General features: G+C 42.8%; 2 protein-coding genes across 5 annotated transcripts in view; one reads left to right on the top strand and one right to left on the bottom strand.

The window, feature by feature from the left end:
• LOC134983406 (oocyte zinc finger protein XlCOF7.1-like) overlaps positions 1-21,658 on the top strand; it is a 133,601-nt gene that overhangs the window by 12,544 nt on the left and 99,399 nt on the right. The window lies entirely within an intron of this gene.
• LOC134983383 (oocyte zinc finger protein XlCOF6-like) overlaps positions 17,131-21,658 on the bottom strand; it is a 55,118-nt gene continuing 50,590 nt past the window's right edge. For 3 of the 4 annotated variants that reach the window (XM_063949079.1, XM_063949080.1, XM_063949078.1), the window contains one exon: positions 17,131-19,508. In XM_063949079.1, coding sequence (XP_063805149.1) covers positions 17,761-19,508 — 1,748 coding nt within the window. In that variant the 3' untranslated portion in view covers positions 17,131-17,760. The remainder of the gene's footprint in view (positions 19,509-21,658) is intronic. The other variant, XM_063949081.1, reaches the window with a different exon arrangement.

The raw sequence follows: 21,658 nt of genomic DNA, 5'->3' as shown, positions 1-21,658 counted from the left end.
CACAAATGTTTTTTCTCCATACAGGAATTACAGTTGGACAACATGCCAGTAACTATCAACAAAACGATGAGCAAGATAATCGCCAACATGAAAAAAGAAAATAAAAGCATCAAAGAGATCCATGCATGGCTCAAGGAAAGTGGTATTATAGTCACTTTAGAAATGGTGCGCTATTATGCTTTCGAGAGAACAACGCCCAGATTTGTATTTCCTACAAAATGCACATGGTACGTGCTGTACACTACTGTAATGTTTAAATGACTTGCTGTGTACCATAGACAATTTTTTGGAAATTAAAAACAAACACTTCATCTAACTGTGATTGTGCTGTTCATTAATTCATATTTTTCATACTGTATTGTACTGTAGACAGTTTATGGTGACAGAACTTCCCTACTGTATCCCCACCCATAGTCGTGGTATATTTTAGATTGCCTGAGACACTCCTGCAGCATTGCCAATGATTCATGTAAAACCTGTGTGCACACAGTATCTGTATTGAATGCAAAGTACAGTACAGTAAGAGTACAGTATACAGTATTATCAGAGCCATACCTGACCAACATGATGCCCTAGGCTAGATTTTGGCTGATGCCCTCTTGCACAGATGCTACGTAGTTCCGCCTCTAACCCTGCACCCCTTTCCCAGCACCATCACCCATTTTGGCGCTCCTACCCCCTATAATCTAAATAAGAACAATGTGCACATTTAGTGCCAGCCCAAAACAGTGTATGTTCTTGCTGGGAAGGGGCATGGTAACACAATAATACCCCAAGATGAAATGACACAACACAGTACTGCAACTTTATTCACATTATATCATGCAGTAGTGTCTCTTATTCTCATGACATCATATCATAGTACCACATTACTCCTAACAGTATTGCCCCTTATTCACATTACACCCCACCACATTGATCTTTATTTACATTAGACCACAGGTTCTCAACCTCGGTCCTCAGGACCCCACACAGTGCATGTTTTGCAGGTCTCCTCACAGAATCACAAGTGAAATAATTAGCTCCACCTACTGTATGGACCTTTTAAAATGTGTCAGTGAGTAATTAATACACCTGTGCACTTGCTGGTTTACCTGCAAAACATGCACTGTGTGGGGTCCTGAGGACCGAGTTTGAGAACCACTGCATTAGACCATGCAGTAGTGCCCTTTCCTTATGTTACGCCAGAAAATATTGTAGTGCACCTTATACACATAATGCCACACATTAGTAATGCATTTCATATTTACATTTTCAGATTTAATTTCATAGAGCCGCAGTCACACACAGAATATAGGCATGTACTGTACTGTAGCATATCATTTTATTCAACAGAAGCTGATTATTCCCGTTTGGCTAGTTTGCCGCCTCTGTATATTACAATAGAAAAAAGTAATAGTGTCAGTGAAAAAAGCACCTCATGACAGATACTGTACACAAGCTCATGTCTAAATATACTGTAAGCATATTAAGGGGTATATGCAATTGCGGTCGAATTCCGGCAGGAATACAGAACAAATGGACACGGGATCCCCCATCTTTTTAGAACTAGCACCGGGCTCTGCGCCTGGTCCTGGTGCAAAAAATAAGGGGGACAAAAAGGCGTAGGGGTTCCCCGTATTTTTTGAACCAGCACCGGGCTCCACTAGCTGGACAGATAATGCACAGCCGGGGGACACTTTTATACCGGTCCCTGCGGCCGTGGCATTAAATACCCAACTAGTCACCCCTGGCCGGGGTACCCAGGAGGAGTGGGGACCCCTTAAATCAAGGGGACCCCCCCTCCAGCCACTCGATTATCTCTATCGCCCCTGTGTATTTTGGCTAGGGGATTGTGACGCTCCTTCAGCATTGCCCCGTAGCCTGCAAAATCTGTGCTGTTATTTGCTCTATGGCTGAGTGCCTCCTAGGAGCTAGGAGTCACAGGCGGTAGTCATTTCAATTGAGTCTGCCCTGCTATAGAATTGTATGTGTACTGTACGGTGCATAGAACCTTTACAGTAGAAACTCTCCTGCAGCTTTGCCCTGCTTTATGTAAAACTTGTGTTTTGTCAGTTTGCTATGCGATCGAGCCCAGTGCAACATAATGTGCATAGACCTCGCTTATCTCTATCGCCCCTGTGTATTTTGGCTAGGGGATTGTGACGCTCCTTCAGCATTGCCCCGTAGCCAGCGCTGCCTGCCACGAGGTGGGGGTTCAGGGGTAGTGGTCATTTTGCCAGTGTGCTATGCGATTGAGTCCGGTGTACCGTAATGTGCAGACCTAGCTTATCCTTATCGCCCCTGTGTATTTTAGCTAGGGGATTGTGACGCTCCTTCAGCATTGCCCCATGCACAAGGGTTCCGGAGCGGCGGCCATTTTGCCAGTGTGCTATGCGATCGAGTCCGGTGTACCATAATGTGCATAGACCTCGCTTATTCCTATCGCCCCTGTGTATTTTAGCTAGGGGATTGTGACGCTCCTTCAGCAGTGCCCCATAGCCTGTAAAATCTGGACTGTTACTTGCTCCGTAGCCTAGGGCCTCTGTGGGGCAAGCAGTCATAGGTGGTAGCCATTTCTATTGAGTCTGCCCAGCTACAGAATTGTATGTGTATTGTACGGTGCATAGAACCTTGACAGTAGAACCGCTCATGCAGCTTTGCCCTGGTTTATGTGAATAAAAAAAATACTAAAGTGTCTGGAAAAAACTAACATGCATTTGTACTTTAGGAAACGAACTCGGGACTCTGAGTATAGGAAGCGGAACACTTCACCACTTCGCCGCAGACAGATGAATAAATCCATTGGTTTTGATTATGCTGTAATGACTACGGGATTAGGACACTAACATACTGTACAAAATTCCTAATCTCAAGAGGCAATAGTGAACTTCTAACATGTCCATTTGCGACAGTGTACACTACTGGTTTTCTGTTGTTTTGTCTGTGGGACTTGGACGCTCACATATTCATAAAGTACTGTAGATGGATCATATACTGTATGCTGTATTATCTGCGTCTGTATCGTATATACTGTATTAAATAATGCAGCGTAATGAGTATTTACTGTATGCAGCGTAATGAGACGCCTTAGTAAAGTTGTCCTTATTATATATTTCAGTATTGTATTTTACGGAAGACCACACGCATGCTCAGTGGTGATTGTAAAAAGCGACATCTGGTGGCTGATCGCAGGTATTACACGTAAAGGTACGCCAAACGCTCTGTCTGTCTCCGTGCGATTAGGTACGCCTCTCTGTGACTAGGCGCGCCTTCCTACGCTGCGTATGCTCGATCGGGACAAACGCCTCAGCCAGTCAAGATAAAGGTGGCTACATCTGTATGGTGTAACTAGATCTGACTCCTGTCATTCTCACCAGTAATAATGTTACTTATACATTTCCCCTTCTGTATATGTAATGTATGGTGTAACTAGATCTGACTCCTGTCATTCTCACCAGTAATAATGTTACTTATACATATCCCCTTCTGTGTATGTGACGTATGGTGTAACTAGATCTGACTCCTGTCATTCTCACCAGTAATAATGTTACTTATACATTTCCCCTTCTGTATATATATAACGTATGGTGTAACTAGATCCGACTCCTGTCACTCTCACCAGTAATAATGTTACTTATACATTTCCCCTTCTGTATATGTAACGTATGGTGTAACTAGATCTGACTCCTGTCATTCTCACCAGTAATAATGTTACTTATACATTTCCCCTTCTGTATATGTAATGTATGGTGTAACTAGATCTGACTCCTGTCATTCTCACCAGTAATAATGTTACTTATACATTTCCCCTTCTGTATATGTAACGTATGCTGTAACTAGATCTGACTCCTGTCATTCTCACCAGTAATAATGTTACTTATACATTTCCCCTTCTGTATATGTAACGTATGGTGTAACTAGATCTGACTCCTGTCATTCTCACCAGTAATAATGTTACTTATACATTTCCCCTTCTGTATATGTAACATATGGTGTAACTAGATCTGACTCCTGTCATTCTCACCAGTAATAATGTTACTTATACATTTCCCCTTCTGTATATGTAATGTATGGTGTAACTAGATCTGACTCCTGTCATTCTCACCAGTAATAATGTTACTTATACATTTCCCCTTCTGTATATGTAACGTATGGTGTAACTAGATCTGACTCCTGTCATTCTCACCAGTAATAATGTTACTTATATATTTCCCCTTCTGTATATGTAACGTATGGTGTAACTAGATCTGACTCCTGTCATTCTCACCAGTAATAATGTTACTTATACATTTCCCCTTCTGTATATGTAACGTATGGTGTAACTAGATCTGACTCCTGTCATTCTCACCAGTAATAATGTTACTTATACATTTCCCCTTCTGTATATGTAATGTATGGTGTAACTAGATCTGACTCCTGTCATTCTCACCAGTAATAATGTTACTTATACATTTCCCCTTCTGTATATGTAATGTATGGTGTAACTAGATCTGACTCCTGTCATTCTCACCAGTAATAATGTTACTTATACATTTCCCCTTCTGTATATGTAACGTATGGTGTAACTAGATCTGACTCCTGTCACTCTCACCAGTAATAATGTTACTTATACATTTCCTCTTCTGTATATGTAACATATGGTGTAACTAGATCTGACTCCTGTCACTCTCACCAGTAATAATGTTACTTATACATTTCTTCTTCTGTATATGTAACGTATAGTGTAACTAGATCTGACTCCTGTCACTCTCACCAGTAATAATGTTACTTATACATTTCCCCTTCTGTATATATAACGTATGGTGTAACTAGATCTGACTCCTGTCACTCTCACCAGTAATAATGTTACTTATACATTTCCCCTTCTGTATATATAACGTATGGTGTAACTAGATCTGACTCCTGTCACTCTCACCAGTAATAATGTTACTTATACATTTCCTCTTCTGTATATGTAACGTATGGTGTAACTAGATCTGACTCCTGTCATTCTCACCGGTAATAATGTTACTTATACATTTCCCCTTCTGTATATGTGACGTATGGTGTAACTAGATCTGACTCCTGTCACTCTCACCAGTAATAATGTTACTTATACATTTCCTCTTCTGTATATGTAACATATGGTGTAACTAGATCTGACTCCTGTCACTCTCACCAGTAATAATGTTACTTATACATTTCTTCTTCTGTATATGTAACGTATAGTGTAACTAGATCTGACTCCTGTCACTCTCACCAGTAATAATGTTACTTATACATTTCCCCTTCTGTATATATAACGTATGGTGTAACTAGATCTGACTCCTGTTACTCTCACCAGTAATAATGTTACTTATACATTTCCCCTTCTGTATATATAATGTATGGTGTAACTAGATCTGACTCCTGTCACTCTCACCAGTAATAATGTTACTTATACATTTCCTCTTCTGTATATGTAACATATGGTGTAACTAGATCTGACTCCTGTCATTCTCACCAGTAATAATGTTACTTATACATTTCCCCTTCTGTATATAGTAACATAGTATCGGAGGTTGAAAAAAGACAATTGTCCATCGAGTTCAACCTATTTGTGGTCTCCTATGCATGATGATTTGACTAAAATTTCTGACTGATGCTGCTGTCAGCCGTTGCATTTTATCCCTATTTATAGTAACTATAATGTATGACTATGCACCATACCCCTGGATATCCTTATCCATTAGGAATTTATCTAACCCATTCTTAAAGGTGTTGACAGATTCCGCCATTACAACTCCTTCAGGCAGGGAATTCCAAACACGTATTGTCCTTAACGTGAAAAAGCCTTTACGCCGTATTGTGCGGAATTTCTTCTCCTCTAGCCTAAGCAAGTTTCCACGAGTCCTGTGTTGATCTAACCAAAAACAGGTCCCGCGCAAGCTCTGCGTATTGTCCCCTTATATATTTGTAGATGTTGATCATATCCTCTTAGTCTCCGCTTTTCCAATGTAAACATGCCTAGTCTTTCAAGCATTTCCTTGTATTCCATCGTCTCCATGCCCTTAATTAGTTTGGTCGCCCTCCTCTGAACCTTTTCAAGCTCCAGGATATCTTTTTTGTAGTATGGTGCCCAGAATTGTACACAGTATTCAAGGTGTGGCCTCACTAGTGATTTATATAACGGGAGTATAATACTCTCGTTCCTAGCATCAATACCCCGTTTTATGCATGCTAATATCTTATTAGCCTTCTTTGCTGCAGTCCCACTTTGGGTACTACTGCTTAGTTTGCTATCTATGAGGACACCTAAGTCCTTTTCCAGTACAGAATCCTCTAATTTTACCCCATTTAGTAGGTAGGTGTAATTTTTGTTCTTGTTACCACAGTGTATTACCTTACACTTGTCTGTGTTGAAGCGCATTCTCCATTTGGTTGCCCATGCTTCTAATTTAACTAAGTCGTTCTGAAGAGACTCGGCATCCTCCTCTGTACTTATAGCCTTACACAATTTGGTATCATCTGCAAAAATTGACACCATGCTCTCTAGACCTTCTTTTAGGTCGTTAATGAAAATATTGAATAGCGGTCCTAATACTGAGCCTTGCGGCACACCACTTAGCACTTCAGTCCAAGTTGAAAAAGATCCATTAACCACAACGCGCTGCTCCCTATTATCTAACCAGTTTTTGACCCAAGTGCATATTGTGCTTCCTAGCCCTGATTCTTGTAGCTTGTAGATAAGTCTCATGTGTGGTACAGTATCGAACGCTTTGGCAAAGTCTAAAAAGATTACATTCACGTCTTTACACTGATCTAGGTTTGCGCTTACTGTTTCATAAAAGCCAAGTAAGTTGGTTTGACAGGATCTGTCCTTCATAAACCCATGTTGATTCCTTTTAATGACCTTATTGACTTCAAGGAACTTCTGTGTACTATCTCTTAGAATACCTTCCAATACTTTCCCCACTATAGATGTTAGACTAACTGGTCTATAATTACCTGGTTCAGCTTTACTTCCCTTTTTGAGTATAGGCACTACTTCCGCTATACGTCAGTCTTTGGGAACCATACCTGATATAACTGAATCCTTAAAGATCAAAGATAGCGGTTTTGCCAGTTCAGAGTGAAGCTCCATTAGAACCCTTGGGTGAATACCATCGGGCCCTGGTGATTTATTAATCTTTAAATGTTACATTTAAAGATGAATAAACATTAATTAATAAACATTAATAAACATATTTAACATATGGTGTAACTAGATCTGATTCCTGTCATTCTCACCGGTAATAATGTTACTTATACATTTCCCCTTCTGTATATGTAACGTATGGTGTAACTAGATCTGACTCCTGCCATTCTCACCAGTAAAAATGATACTTATACATTTCCCTTCTGTATATGTGACGTATGGTGTAACTAGATCTGACTCCTGTCATTCTTACCAGTAATAATGTTACTTATACATTTCCCTTCTGTATATGTGACGTATGGTGTAACTAGATCTGACTTCTGTCATTCTCACCAGTAATAATGTTACTTATACATTTCCCCTTCTGTATATGTAACGTATGGTGTAACTAGATGTGACTCCAGTCATTCTCACCAGTAATAACGTTACTTATACATTTCCCTTTCTCTATATGGAACATGTGGTGTAACTAGATCTGACTCCTGTCATTCTCACCAGTAATAATGTTACTTATACATTTCCCCTTCTGTATATATGTTAGGGTCTCCTGCCCTGTGCTGCCACGTCGTCATGGCAACCGGGAGACAAGTGCTAGTGGAGTAACCTGAGCGCAGCTGATACTCCGGTTCGGGTCTTTTGCTGTGCAGTGGTTATAGGCTTTGTGCACGGCAGGGGATCCGGTGCTGGTTTTTGTGCTCACAGTCTGTGAGGTCTGAGTGGGGCGTGGACAGCACCAGCTTTATAAGGCCTCTTTTCAGGGTAAGCAGATGCTGCTGAATCTTTGTTGGTTAGTCAGTTCATGAAAGTTAGCCAGTACTGTGTAGCTTTGTATTTGTTTGTTGCTTACTGCAAATAGGCCTGGGGATTTGGTATTACACACTGTCAATCCAGACCTAGCAGTAAGACTGGAGTCAGTCGTTTAGCTTGCTGGGGTTCTGTTACTACTCTGTGAACTTAGCAAGTTTGCGGCTGTATTCTAAGACTTGCCTGTCTAATCCTGTCTCACTGTGCTAGGTGTCAGGGGTCAGTTTAGTGGCAGTAAGCTAAAACCTGTGCACTGCAAGTGAGAATCCGGATTGTGGAGACTCTCCTTGTGTCTATCATTCCATCTCTGACCAAGGAGTTTACTGCCACACCCGTTGGTAACCCTTTAGGGTTTTGCTGTTGCCCTTAGCAACAGCATTTCGGGTTCTCTACGTATTAAAACACAACATCTTGCTTTTTACATCTGAGCAGTTCTAATACAAGGGAGATACCCAGTTCCTTAGCCTCTGGGCTTCTCTGTTCACTTTGTGTGTATTTTGTTACCCTATCACCTTCTGTGTACGTTATGTCATATTCCCTAGTTTGTCTGTGAGTCCATTTGTTTTGCATAACAGTTCAAACACCAGTACATTCCTGCAGACACTGGAGTGCATAACAGTTCTGACACCAGTACTTTCCTGCAGGCACTGGTGTGCATAACATATTCAGCAGCCTAATACTCCTGTTGAAATTTTGTGGGAATATGGAGCATACCCCTCAAAATACGTTGCAACAGGTGGTCGATCAGGTGCAGGTCCTGACTCGACAATTTAATGATTTGTCCATTAAAATGCACACCTCCCAGGCTGCTGGCGGAGCTCCCGCAGCAGCAGCACCTGCAGGGGTTAAGGAGCCGAAAGTAAATCTCCCGGATCGTTTTTCTGGAGATCGCTCGCAGTTCTTTTGTTTCAAGGAGAGCTGCAAGCTATACTTCCGGCTTAGGCCTCAGTCTTCTGGGTCGGAGATTCAGCGGGTGGGCATAGTGATTTCCTTGCTACAAGGAGACCCACAGGTCTGGGCATATGGGTTGCAGCCTGACTGTCCGTCGCTTAAAAGTGTTGATGCTTTTTTTACGGCACTGGGCATGTTGTATGATGACCCTGACAAGACGGCCTCAGCCGAGGCTCAGATTTCGATCCTTAAGCAAGGGCGAAGGCCAGTTGAGGTTTACTGTATGGAGTTTCGGAGGTTGGCCCATGATACCCAGTGGAATGACCCAGCCCTGAGACACCAGTACCGAAGAGGTCTTTCTAACCAGATAAAGGACCAACTGGTACAATATCCCTTGCCTGATAGCTTGGATCAGCTCATGCAGTTATCCATCCGGGTGGATAGACGGCTGAGAGAGCGTAGGCTTGAAAGGAAGACTGAGATTTCCTTCCTTCCCAAGGGAACCTCAGACTCTGAGGAATTTTCTGAGGAGCCTATGCAGATTGGGGCTACCCGCCTCTCCTCGTGTGAGAAGATGCGGAAGAGACAGCAGGGGTTGTGTTTGTACTGTGGGAATAAAGGTCATGTGGTAGTATCATGCCCAGAAAAGCCGGAAAACTTCAGGGCCTGAGGGTGATGGGAAATATCCTGTCAGGCCAGAAGTCAGAATTTCCCAAGAAGACTTTTATCATTCCGGTGACCTTGAAGATCCTCGGTCAAACTGTCAAGACTGAGGCCTTTGTGGACAGTGGGGCCGACGGGGTTTTTATGGACCGCCAATTCGCCCTGAAACACTCTGTTCCCTTAGTACCCTTGGCATCGAAAATTGAGATTTGTGGGTTAAACGGGGAACCATTATCCCAAGGTAAAATTACCTCTTGCACTAGCCAGATTTCTTTGTTTATTGGAGCCACACACTCTGAAAAATTGTCCTTTTATGTGACTGTCTGTACTTTTGCCCCATTGGTGTTGGGGTTACCCTGGTTAAGGGCCCACAATCCTCAATTTGACTGGGTCTCTGGGGAGATTCTTAGTTGGGGTATTGATTGTTTCAGGAGTTGCTTGAGCCTTCCAGTCAGGCTCTCGCAGCTAAGTTTGCCAGGATTGCCAGGGTGTTATGCAGATTTTGCGGACGTGTTCTCCAAAAAAGTTGCAGAGGTACTACCTCCCCATCGCCCCTATGACTGTGCCATTGATTTGTTGCCAAATGCTAAGCTTCCCAAGAGCAGGTTGTACTCCCTGTCACGTCCTGAGACTCAGGCTATGGCAGAGTACATTCAGGAGAACTTGGCTAAGGGATTTATCAGACCTTCACAGTCTCCAGTTGGGTCGGGGTTCTTCTTCGTGGGTAAAAAGGACGGTTCGTTGCGACCCTGCATCGACTTCAGGGAATTGAACCGTATCACGATTAAAAACTCATACCCACTGCCTCTCATTTCGGTCTTGTTTGACCAGCTTCGTACTGCCACCATTTTTTCTAAGATTGACCTACGCGGTGCGTACAATCTAATCCGAATAAGAGAGGGGGATGAATGGAAGACTGCCTTTAATACCCACTCAGGGCATTATGAATATTTGGTGATGCCTTTTGGGCTCTGTAATGCCCCGGCAGTCTTCCAGGATTTCATGAATGATGTGCTCAGGGAATATTTGAATAGATTCTTAGTTGTATACTTAGATGACATCCTAATCTTCTCCCATTCCCTGGAGGAACATCGGAAGCATGTACGCTTAGTCCTCCAGAAACTCGGAGACCACCGGCTTGGGGCGAAGTTGGAGAAGTGCGAATTTGAAGTTCAGCAAATCGCATTTCTAGGATATATTATCTCCCCAGAAGGTTTCCAAATGGAGGGTTCCAAGGTACAGGCAGTCCTGGATTGGGTGCAGCCCACTAGTTTGAAGGCGCTTCAGCGTTTCCTGGGCTTTGCGAATTTTTATAGACGATTTATCGCTGGATTTTCGTCTATAGTGGCGCCCTTGGTGGCACTCACTAAGAAAGGGGCGGATGTTGCTCACTGGTCTTGTGAGGCTAAAGCGGCTTTTGCCCGTCTCAAAAGGGCATTTGTTTCGGCCAAGGTGCTGCGACACCCAGATCCAGAGCGTCCTTTTGTGGTGGAGGTGGATGCCTCTGAGATGGGTATTGGGGCAGTGCTTTCTCAGATGGGAGTGTCTGATAATCGCCTTCATCCCTGTGCTTACTTTTCCCGTAAATTTTCGCCTGCCGAGATGAATTATGACGTGGGTAACCGGGAATTGTTGGCTATTAAGGATGCACTCGAGGAGTGGAGACACTGGCTTGAGGGGGCTAAGTTTGTGGTCTCAATTCTCACTGACCATAAGAATCTGGCATATTTAGAGTCAGCGAAGCGTCTCAATGCCAGGCAGGCACGATGGGCTTTGTTTTTTGCTCGCTTTAATTTTTTGATAACATATCGCCCTGGGTCAAAAAACATCAAGGCTGATGCGCTCTCGCGGAGTTTTGCTCCAATCCAGGAGACCACCGAGGAGCCGTTGCCCATTGTTTCCCCATCATGTATTAAAGTGGGCATTACCCAGGACCTCTTATCATTAGTCCTTAGAGCACAGGAGCAGGCTCCTCCAGACCTTCCGGTAGGTCTTTTGTTTGTGCCTCCTAGGTTAAGACAGCGAGTGTTCCTGGAATTCCATGCCAAGAAGTCGGCAGGTCACCCGGGTATTGCCAGAACTCGGGAGTTGCTATCTAGGGCGGTGTGGTGGCCCTCGGTGGCTAAGGATGTGGATCAGTGGGTTCGGGCATGTGACATCTGTGCCCGAAATAAGACTCCTAGAGGGGTTCCTGTTGGCCCATTACATCCACTCTCTATCCCATCTAAGCCATGGACCCACATTTCAATGGATTTTGTGGTGGACTTGCCCAAATCCTCGGGGAAGACAGCCATCTGGGTTGTCGTTGACAGGTTTTCGAAGATGGCGCACTTCGTTCCACTGGTTGGGCTGCCATCAGCCAGACGCCTGTCTGAATTATTTATGCTGCATGTTGTGCGTCTCCACGGGTTGCCACTTCATGTGGTCTCTGACCACGGATCCCAGTTTGTGGCCAAATTCTGGAGGGCATTTTGTTCCGATCTCCAGATTTCTGTCAGCTTGTCGTCAGGCTACCATCCGCAGTCTAATGGGCAGACTGAAAGGGTGAACCAGTCCTTGGAGCAGTTCCTCAGGTGTTATGTCTCCAAGTGTCAGACTGACTGGGTTGCTCATCTGTCCATGGCGGAGTTTGCCTATAACAACGCGGCTCATTCTGCTACAGGGATCTCTCCCTTCCTTTGTGTGTATGGGCATCATCCTAAGGCCAATTCTTTTGACCCCCTGGACTCCGCGCCTGGTGGTTCCTCTGTGGTTTCGGTCCTTAGAGGTATTTGGCGGAAAGTGAAGAAAGCCCTTGTGTCTGTGTCATTAGTGACCAAAAGGGTTTTTGATAAGCGGAAAAGACCCTGCAGCTTCAAATTAGGAGACTTCGTCTGGTTGTCTACCAAGAATTTGAAGTTGAGACAGCCATCTCATAAGTTAGGGCCCCGGTTCATCGGCCCTTATAAGATCACCAGGGTTATCAATCCGGTGGCATTTCAGTTAGATCTGCCCCGTTCTTTGGGTATCAATAAAACATTTCATTGTTCCCTTTTAAAACGGGCGATTAGTAATCCTTCTTCCAGTGGAAGACCTTCCCCTCTTCTGATACGTGGCCAGAGGGAGTTTGTTGTTGAAAGGATTCTTGACTCCAAGGTGGTTCGGGGTCGGCTGTCATTTTTGGTGCACTGGAAGGGGTATGGCCCGGAGGAGCGGTCGTGGGTGCGCAGTTGTGATCTTCATGCCCCCAGACTGATACGCTCTTTCTTCTCGCAGTTCCCCGATAAACCCGGTGGTAGGGGTTCTTTGACCCCTCGTCAGAGGGGGGGTACTGTTAGGGTCTCCTGCCCTGTGCTGCCACGTCGTCATGGCAACCGGGAGACAAGTGCTAGTGGAGTAACCTGAGCGCAGCTGATACTCCGGTTCGGGTCTTTTGCTGTGCAGTGGTTATAGGCTTTGTGCACGGCAGGGGATCCGGTGCTGGTTTTTGTGCTCACAGTCTGTGAGGTCTGAGTGGGGCGTGGACAGCACCTGCTTTATAAGGCCTCTTTTCAGGGTAAGCAGATGCTGCTGAATCTTTGTTGGTTAGTCAGTTCATGAAAGTTAGCCAGTACTGTGTAGCTTTGTATTTGTTTGTTGCTTACTGCAAATAGGCCTGGGGATTTGGTATTACACACTGTCAATCCAGACCTAGCAGTAAGACTGGAGTCAGTCGATTAGCTTGCTGGGGTTCTGTTACTACTCTGTGAACTTAGCAAGTTTGCGGCTGTATTCTAAGACTTGCCTGTCTAATCCTGTCTCACTGTGCTAGGTGTCAGGGGTCAGTTTAGTGGCAGTAAGCTAAAACCTGTGCACTGCAAGTGAGAATCCGGATTGTGGAGACTCTCCTTGTGTCTATCATTCCATCTCTGACCAAGGAGTTTACTGCCACACCCGTTGGTAACCCTTTAGGGTTTTGCTGTTGCCCTTAGCAACAGCATTTCGGGTTCTCTACGTATTAAAACACAACATCTTGCTTTTTACATCTGAGCAGTTCTAATACAAGGGAGATACCCAGTTCCTTAGCCTCTGGGCTTCTCTGTTCACTTTGTGTGTATTTTGTTACCCTATCAACTTCTGTGTACGTTATGTCATATTCCCTAGTTTGTCTGTGAGTCCATTTGTTTTGCATAACAGTTCAAACACCAGTACATTCCTGCAGACACTGGAGTGCATAACAGTTCTGACACCAGTACTTTCCTGCAGGCACTGGTGTGCATAACAATATAGTAACATAGTATCTGAGGTTGAAAAAAGACAATTGTCCATCGAGTTCAACATATTTGTTTTCTCCTATGCATGATGATTTGACTAAAATTTCTGACTGATGCTGCTGTCAGCCGTTGCATTTTATCCCTATTTATAGTAACTATAATGCATGACTATGCACCATACCCCTGGATATCCTTATTTATTAGGAATTTATCTAACCCATTCTTAAAGGTGTTGACAGATTCCGCCACTACAACTCCCTCAGGCAGGGAATTCCAAACACGTATTGTCCTTACCGTGAAAAAGCCTTTACGCCGTATTGTGCGGAATTTCTTCTCCTCTAACCTGAGCGAGTGTCCACGAGTCCTGTGTTGATCTAACCAAAAACAGGTCCCGCGCAAGCTCTGCGTATTGTCCCCTTATATATTTGTAGATGTTGATCATATCCTCTTAGTCTCCGCTTTTCCAATGTAAACATGCCTAGTCTTTCAAGCCTTTCCTTGTATTCCATCGTCTCCATGCCCTTAATTAGTTTGGTCGCCCTCCTCTGAACCTTTTCTAGCTCCAGGATATCTTTTTTGTAGTACGGTGCCCAGAATTGTACACAGTATTCAAGGTGTGGCCTCACTAGTGATTTATATAACGGGAGTATAAAGGTCCGTACACACTTGCCGATTAAATGAGCGACGTCGCTCATTTTCCCCCTCCATGAGCGACGTCGCTCATTTAATCGGTAAGTGTGTATGCCGCCAGCGACGGACGATGCGCGGCCCCGCGGGTCGGCAACGATCGTCGCTGTCGGCGGGACATGCATGAAGGATGTGGACGGTCGTCCACGACCTTCATGCAGGGCTGGCGGGGACGTGACGTCACTGAGCGATATGAGCTGTCATATCGCTCAGTACGTTCAGGCGGCCGCCGACCGGCCGGCCCGGGAGGGGGAAACGTTAGACGATGTCGCTCACAGAGCGACATCGTCTAATGTGTATGGGCCTTAATACTCTCGTCCCTAGCATCAATACCCCGTTTTATGCATGCTAATATTTTATTAGCCTTCTTTGCTGCAGTCCTACTTTGGGTACTACTGCTTAGTTTGCTATCTATGACCTAAGTCCTTTTCCAGTACAGAATCCCCTAATTTTACCCCATTTAGTAGGTAGGTGTAATTTTTGTTCTTGTTACCACAGTGTATTACCTTACACTTGTCTGTGTTGAAGCGCATTCTCCATTTGGCTGCCCATGCTTCTAATTTAACTAAGTCGTTCTGAAGAGACTCGGCATCCTCCTTTGTACTTATAGCCTTACACAATTTGGTATCATCTGCAAAAATTGACACCATGCTCTCTAGACCTTCTTTTAGGTCGTTAATGAAAAGATTGAATAGCGGTCCTAATACTGAGCCTTGCGGCACACCACTTAGCACTTCAGTCCAAGTTGAAAAAGATCCATTAACCACAACGCGCTGCTCCATATTATCTAACCAGTTTTTGACCCAAGTGCATATTGTGCTTCCTAGCCCTGATTCTTGTAGCTTCTAGATAAGTCTCATGTGTGGTACAGTATCAAACGCTTTGGCAAAGTCTAAAAAGATTACATCCACGTCTTTACCATGATCTAGGTTTGCGCTTACTGTTTCATAAAAGCCAAGTAAGTTGGTTTGACAGGATCTGTCCTTCATAAACCCATGTTCATTAATTTTAATGACCTTACTGACTTCAAGGAACTTCTGTGTACTATCTCTTAGAATACCTTCCAATACTTTCCCCACTATAGATGTTAGACTAACTGGTCTATAATTACCTGGTTCAGCTTTACTTCCCTTTTTGAATATAGGCACTACTTCCGCTATACGCCAGTCTTTGGGAACCATACCTGATATAACTGAATCCTTAAAGATCAAAGATAGCGGTTTTGCCAGTTCAGAGTGAAGCTCCATTAGAACCCTTGGGTGAATACCATCGGGCCCTGGTGATTTATTAATCTTTAAATGTTACATTTAAAGATGAATAAACATTAATTAATAAACATTAATAAACATATTTAACATATGGTGCAACTAGATCTGACTCCTGTCATTCTCACCGGTAATAATGTTACTTATACATTTCCCCTTCTGTATATATAACGTATGGTGTAACTAGATCTGACTCCTGCCATTCTCACCAGTAATAATGATACTTATACATTTCCCCTTCTGTACATGTAAAGTATGGTGTAACTAGATCTGACTCCTGTCATTCTCACCAGTAATAATACTTATACATTTCCCCTTCTGTATATGTGACGTATGGTGTAACTAGATCTGACTCCTGTCATTCTCACTAGTAATAATGATACTTATACATTTCCCTTCTGTATATGTGACGTATGGTGTAACTAGATCTGACTTCTGTCATTCTCACCAGTAATAATGTTACTTATACATTTCCCCTTCTGTATATGGAACGTATGGTGTAACTAGATGTGACTCCAGTCATTCTCACCAGTAATAACGTTACTTATACATTTCCCCTTCTCTATATGGAACATGTGGTGTAACTAGATCTGACTCCTGTCATTCTCACCAGGAATAATGTTACTTATACATTTCCCCTTCTGTATATGTAACGTATGGTGTAACTAGATCTGACTTCTGTCATTCTCACCAGTAATAATGTTACTTATACATTTCCCCTTCTGTATATGGAACGTATGGTGTAACTAGATGTGACTCCAGTCATTCTCACCAGTAATAACGTTACTTATACATTTCCCCTTCTCTATATGGAACATGTGGTGTAACTAGATCTGACTCCTGTCATTCTCACCAGGAATAATGTTACTTATACATTTCCCCTTCTGTATATGGAACGTATGGTGTAACTAGATCTGACTCCTGTCATTCTCACCAGTAATAATGTTACTTATACATTTCCCCTTCTGTATATGGAACGTATGGTGTAACTAGATCTGACTTCTGTCATTCTCACCAGTTATAATGTTACTTATACATTTCCCCTTCTGTATATGTAACATAAGGTGTAACTAGATCTGACTCCTGTCATTCTCACCAGTAATAATGTTACTTATACATTTCCCCTTCTGTATATGTAACGTATGGTGTAACTACATCTGACTCCTGTCATTCTCACCGGTAATAATGTTACTTATACATTTCCCCTTCTGTATATGTAACGTATGGTGTAACTAGATCTGACTCCTGTCATTCTCACCGGTAATAATGTTACTTATACATTTCCCCTTCTGTATATGTGAAGTATGGTGTAACTAGATCTGACTCCTGTCATTCTCACCAGTAATAATGTTACTTATACTTCACTTTCCTCCCAATATCACTCACAGAACTTTATATTCACATTTACACAGAGCACAAGATACACAATAAGTAGAACAGAAGAAAGACCTCAGCATGTGGGATGTATATTTAGGAAGTGAAGGAACATTAATGAAATATGTGAGTAACAGTCATCAGTCTGTTTGTGGTCTCCAGGGTGGAGGTCTCTTGGACTGTGCGAGGCAGCAGGTTCCATGGTCAGGGCTGCATAGCTAACAGATCAACCACAAATGAATTATGGCAGATTCTTGGTACTGCTGGTAACAGTCTGAGGGGGAGAGGTAGGGAATTCCAGAGAAAGGGAGCAGCACGTGAAAAATCTTGGATAGGAGTGGGAGAAAGTAATCAGAAGACAGGAGAGTCGGCGTGCATTAGCATATGGACCTGTTTCGCTAGGACTGAGTCACGGCCAACTGGCATCACTCACACCTGGAGCTCAGCTAGACATTTAGTATTGGTATTGTTTTCAGTACCCGGAGCAAAGACAGGTTATCTGCATAGTAGAGGTAAAGGAGGGCATGATGTCTTATTATTTCACCCAGTAGCAGCATGTATATTGTAAAAAAAAAAAACACAGGACATAGGATAAAACCTGAAGGAACAATGCAGGGAAATGGTGAAGATGAGTATACTCCAGAAGATTAAAATGGTTCCCCACCTGTGTGATGTCCACTGTGTCCAACAAGAGCTGATTTAGTAATCACTCAGAGCATGCAAATGGCTTCAAACGTCTGTGAGTTCTCTCATGTTGAACAAGATGTGATTTCTGTATAAAACTTTTCCCACACTCAGAACATGAAAATGGCCTCTCACCTGTGTGACGTCTCTCATGTGTAACAAGATGTGATTTCCGTATAAACCCTTTCCCACACTCAGAACATGAAAATAGCCTCTCACCTGTGTGACTTCTCTCATGTGTAACAAGATGTGACTTGTGTGAAAAACCTTTTCCACACTCAGAACAAGAAAATGGCTTCTCTCCAGTGTGACTTCTCTCATGTGTAACAAGATATGACTTTTGTGAAAAACCTTTTCCACACTCAGAACAAAAAAATGGCTTCTCTCCAGTGTGACTTCTCTCATGTTGAACAAGATTCGATTTTAGTGAAAAACCTTTCCCACACTCAGAACATGTAAATGGCTTCACTCCGGTGTGACTTTTCTCATGTATAACAAGATATGACTTGTGTGAAAAACCTTTTCCACACTCAAAACAAGAAAATGGCTTCTCTCCACTGTGACATCTCTCATGTTGAACAAGATTCGATTTCAGTGAAAAACATTTCCCACACTCAGAACATGGAAATGGCTTCTCTCCGGTGTGACTTCTCTCATGTATAACAAGAGTTGATTTCTGTGCAAAACATTTCCCACACTCAGAACATGAAAATGGCCCCTCTCCGGTGTGATTTCTCTCATGTGTAACAAGACATGATTTGTGTGAAAAAGGTTTTCCACACTCAGAACATGAAAATGGCTTCTCTCCAGTGTGACTTCTCTCATGTTGAACAAGATTCGATTTCAGTGAAAAACATTTCCCACACTCAGAACATGTAAATGGCTTCACTCCAGTGTGACTTCTCTCATGTATAACAAGATATGACTTGTGTTTAAAACCTTTTCCACACTCAGAACATGAAAATGGCTTCTCTCCAGTGTGACTTCTCTCATGTATAATAAGAAATGATTTCCGTGTAAAACATTTCCCACACTCAGAACATGTAAATGGCTTCTCTCCGGTGTGACTTCTCTCATGTCTAATAAGAGTTGATTTCAGTGCAAAACATTTCCCACACTCAGAACATGATAATGGCTTCTCTCCGGTGTGACTTCTCTCATGTCTGATAAGAGTTGATTTCAGTGCAAAACATTTCCCACACTCAGAACATGAAAATGGCTTCTCTCCGGTGTGACTTCTCTCATGTTGAACAAGATGTAATTTCCGTGTAAAACATTTCCCACACTCAGAACATGTAAATGGACTCTCACCTATGTGAGTTTTCTGATGTATGACATAATTTGATTTGGATGTAAAACATTTCCCACACTCAGAACATGAAAATGGCTTCTCTCCGGTGTGACTTCTCTCATGTATAACAAGCAATGATTTCCGTGCAAAACATTTCCCACACTCAGAACATGGAAATTGCCTCTCACCTGCCTTAGCTGGTTGATGTGCAATAAGCTTTGTGTTCTGTGTAGAACATGGTGCATCTATAGAACAGGAAAACACTGTATCTACTGTCAGAGCTGTAACAGATGCACCAATATCAGAGTGATCAGGAGAACATTTCCCAGGATCAGAGGGATCAGCTGATAGAGCTGGATGTACAATTGGGGTAATGAGATTAGTTCCTGGAGAATCCTGTCTACTGTCATCTTTTATTTCACAATCCGGGGATGATATTAGATGTACTTCTGAGATATTCCTGCTTGTGTGTCCATCTGCTGGAAATAAAATACATTTTGGAAATGTGAATTTTCATAAAACAATTAAAATCTGGTAAAGATCATGATCAAAACTGGAAAATTACTATAAAATGAGTAGACAAGACCCAGGGTGTTACATGGTACAATATATAATTCTGTAACAGACATTGTATCCAGTACTGTATTTCTGGCATTGCTTTTATGTTTTCTTTAAAATAATACTAGGAAGCTTGGACAGGAGTGTTACTAACACTGAGAGAACATGTGGTATTACTAGAGGTGACATAGGCTGTGCAGTAATATAACATCGCCTGTGCATACATTTAGGTAACACTGAGATCATGTGGGATTACTAGAGGTGACATGGGCTGTGCAGTAATATAACATCGCCTGTGCATACATTTAGGTAACACTGAGATCATGTGGGATTACTAGAGGTGACATGGGCTGTGCAGTAATATAACATCGCCTGTGCATACATTTAGGTAACACTGAGATCATGTGGGATTACTAGAGGTGACATGGGCTGTGCAGTAATATAACATCACCTGTGCATACATTTAGGTAACACTGAGATCATGTGGGATTACTAGAGATGACTTGGGCTGGGCATTAATATAACATTGCCTGTGCATACATTTAGGTAACACTGAGATCATGTGGGATTACTAGAGGTGACATGGGCTGTGCAGTAATATAACATCGCCTGTGCATACATTTAGGTAACACAGAGATCATGTGGGATAACTAGAAGTGACATGGGCTGTGCAGTAATATAACATCGCCTGTGCATACATTTAGGTAACACTGAGATCATGTGGGGTTACTAGAGGTGACATGGGCTGTGCAGTAATATAACATCACCTGTGCATACATGTAGGTAACACTGAGAGATCATGTGGGATTACTAGAGATGACATGGGCTGTGCAGTAATATAACATTGCCTGTGCATACATTTAGGTAACACAGAGATCATGTGGGATTACTAGAGGTGACATGGGCTGTGCAGTAATATAACATCGCCTGTGCATACATTTAGGTAACAGTGAGATCATGTGGGATTACTAGAGGTGACATGGGCTGTGCAGTAATATAACATCGCCTGTGCATACATTTAGGTAACACTGAGATCATGTGGGATTACTAGAGGTGACATGGGCTGTGCAGTAATATAACATCTCCTGTGCATACATTTAGGTAACACTGAGAGATCATGTGGGATTACTAGAGGTGACATGGGCTGTGCAGTAATATAACATCGCCTGTGCATACATTTAGGTAACACTGAGATCATGTGGGATTACTAGAGGTGACATGGGCTGTGCAGTAATATAACATCTCCTGTGCATACATTTAGGTAACACTGAGAGATCATGTGGGATTACTAGAGGTGACATGGGCTGTGCAGTAATATAACACCGCCTGTGCATACATTTAGGTAACACTGAGAACATGTGGGATTACTAGAGGTGACATGGGCTGTGCAGTAATATAATATCGCCTGTGCATACATTTAGGTAACACTGAGAGATCATGTGGGATTACTAGAGGTGACATGGGCTGTGCAGTAATATAACATCGCCTGTGCATACATTTAGGTAACACTGAGATCATGTGGTATTACTAGAGATGACATGGGCTGTGCAGTAATATAACATCACCTGTGCATACATTTAGGTAACACTGAGAGATCATGTGGGATTACTAGAGGTGACACGGGCTGTGCAGTAATATAACATTGTGCATACATTTAGGTAACACTGAGAGATCATGTGGGATTACTAGAGGTGACATGGGCTGTGCAGTAATATAACATCGCCTGTGCATACATTTAGGTAACACAGAGATCATGTGGGATTACTAGAGATGACATGGGCTGTGCAGTAATATAACATCGCCTGTGCATACATTTAGGTAACACTGAGAACATGTGGGATTACTAGAGGTGACATGGGCTGTGCAGTAATATAACATCACCTGTGCATACATTTAGGTAACACTGAGATATCATGTGGGATTACTAGAGGTGACATGGGCTGTGCAGTAATATAACATCACCTGTGCATACATTTAGGTAACACTGAGATCATGTGGGATTACTAGAGGTGACATGGGCTGTGCAGTAATATAACATCACCTGTGCATACATTTAGGTAACACTGAGATC

The sequence above is a fragment of the Pseudophryne corroboree genome, assembly GCF_028390025.1.
Source record: "Pseudophryne corroboree isolate aPseCor3 chromosome 3 unlocalized genomic scaffold, aPseCor3.hap2 SUPER_3_unloc_14, whole genome shotgun sequence".
Lineage (NCBI taxonomy): Eukaryota > Metazoa > Chordata > Amphibia > Anura > Myobatrachidae > Pseudophryne > Pseudophryne corroboree.
This window is presented reverse-complemented; position numbering and strand designations above follow the sequence as displayed.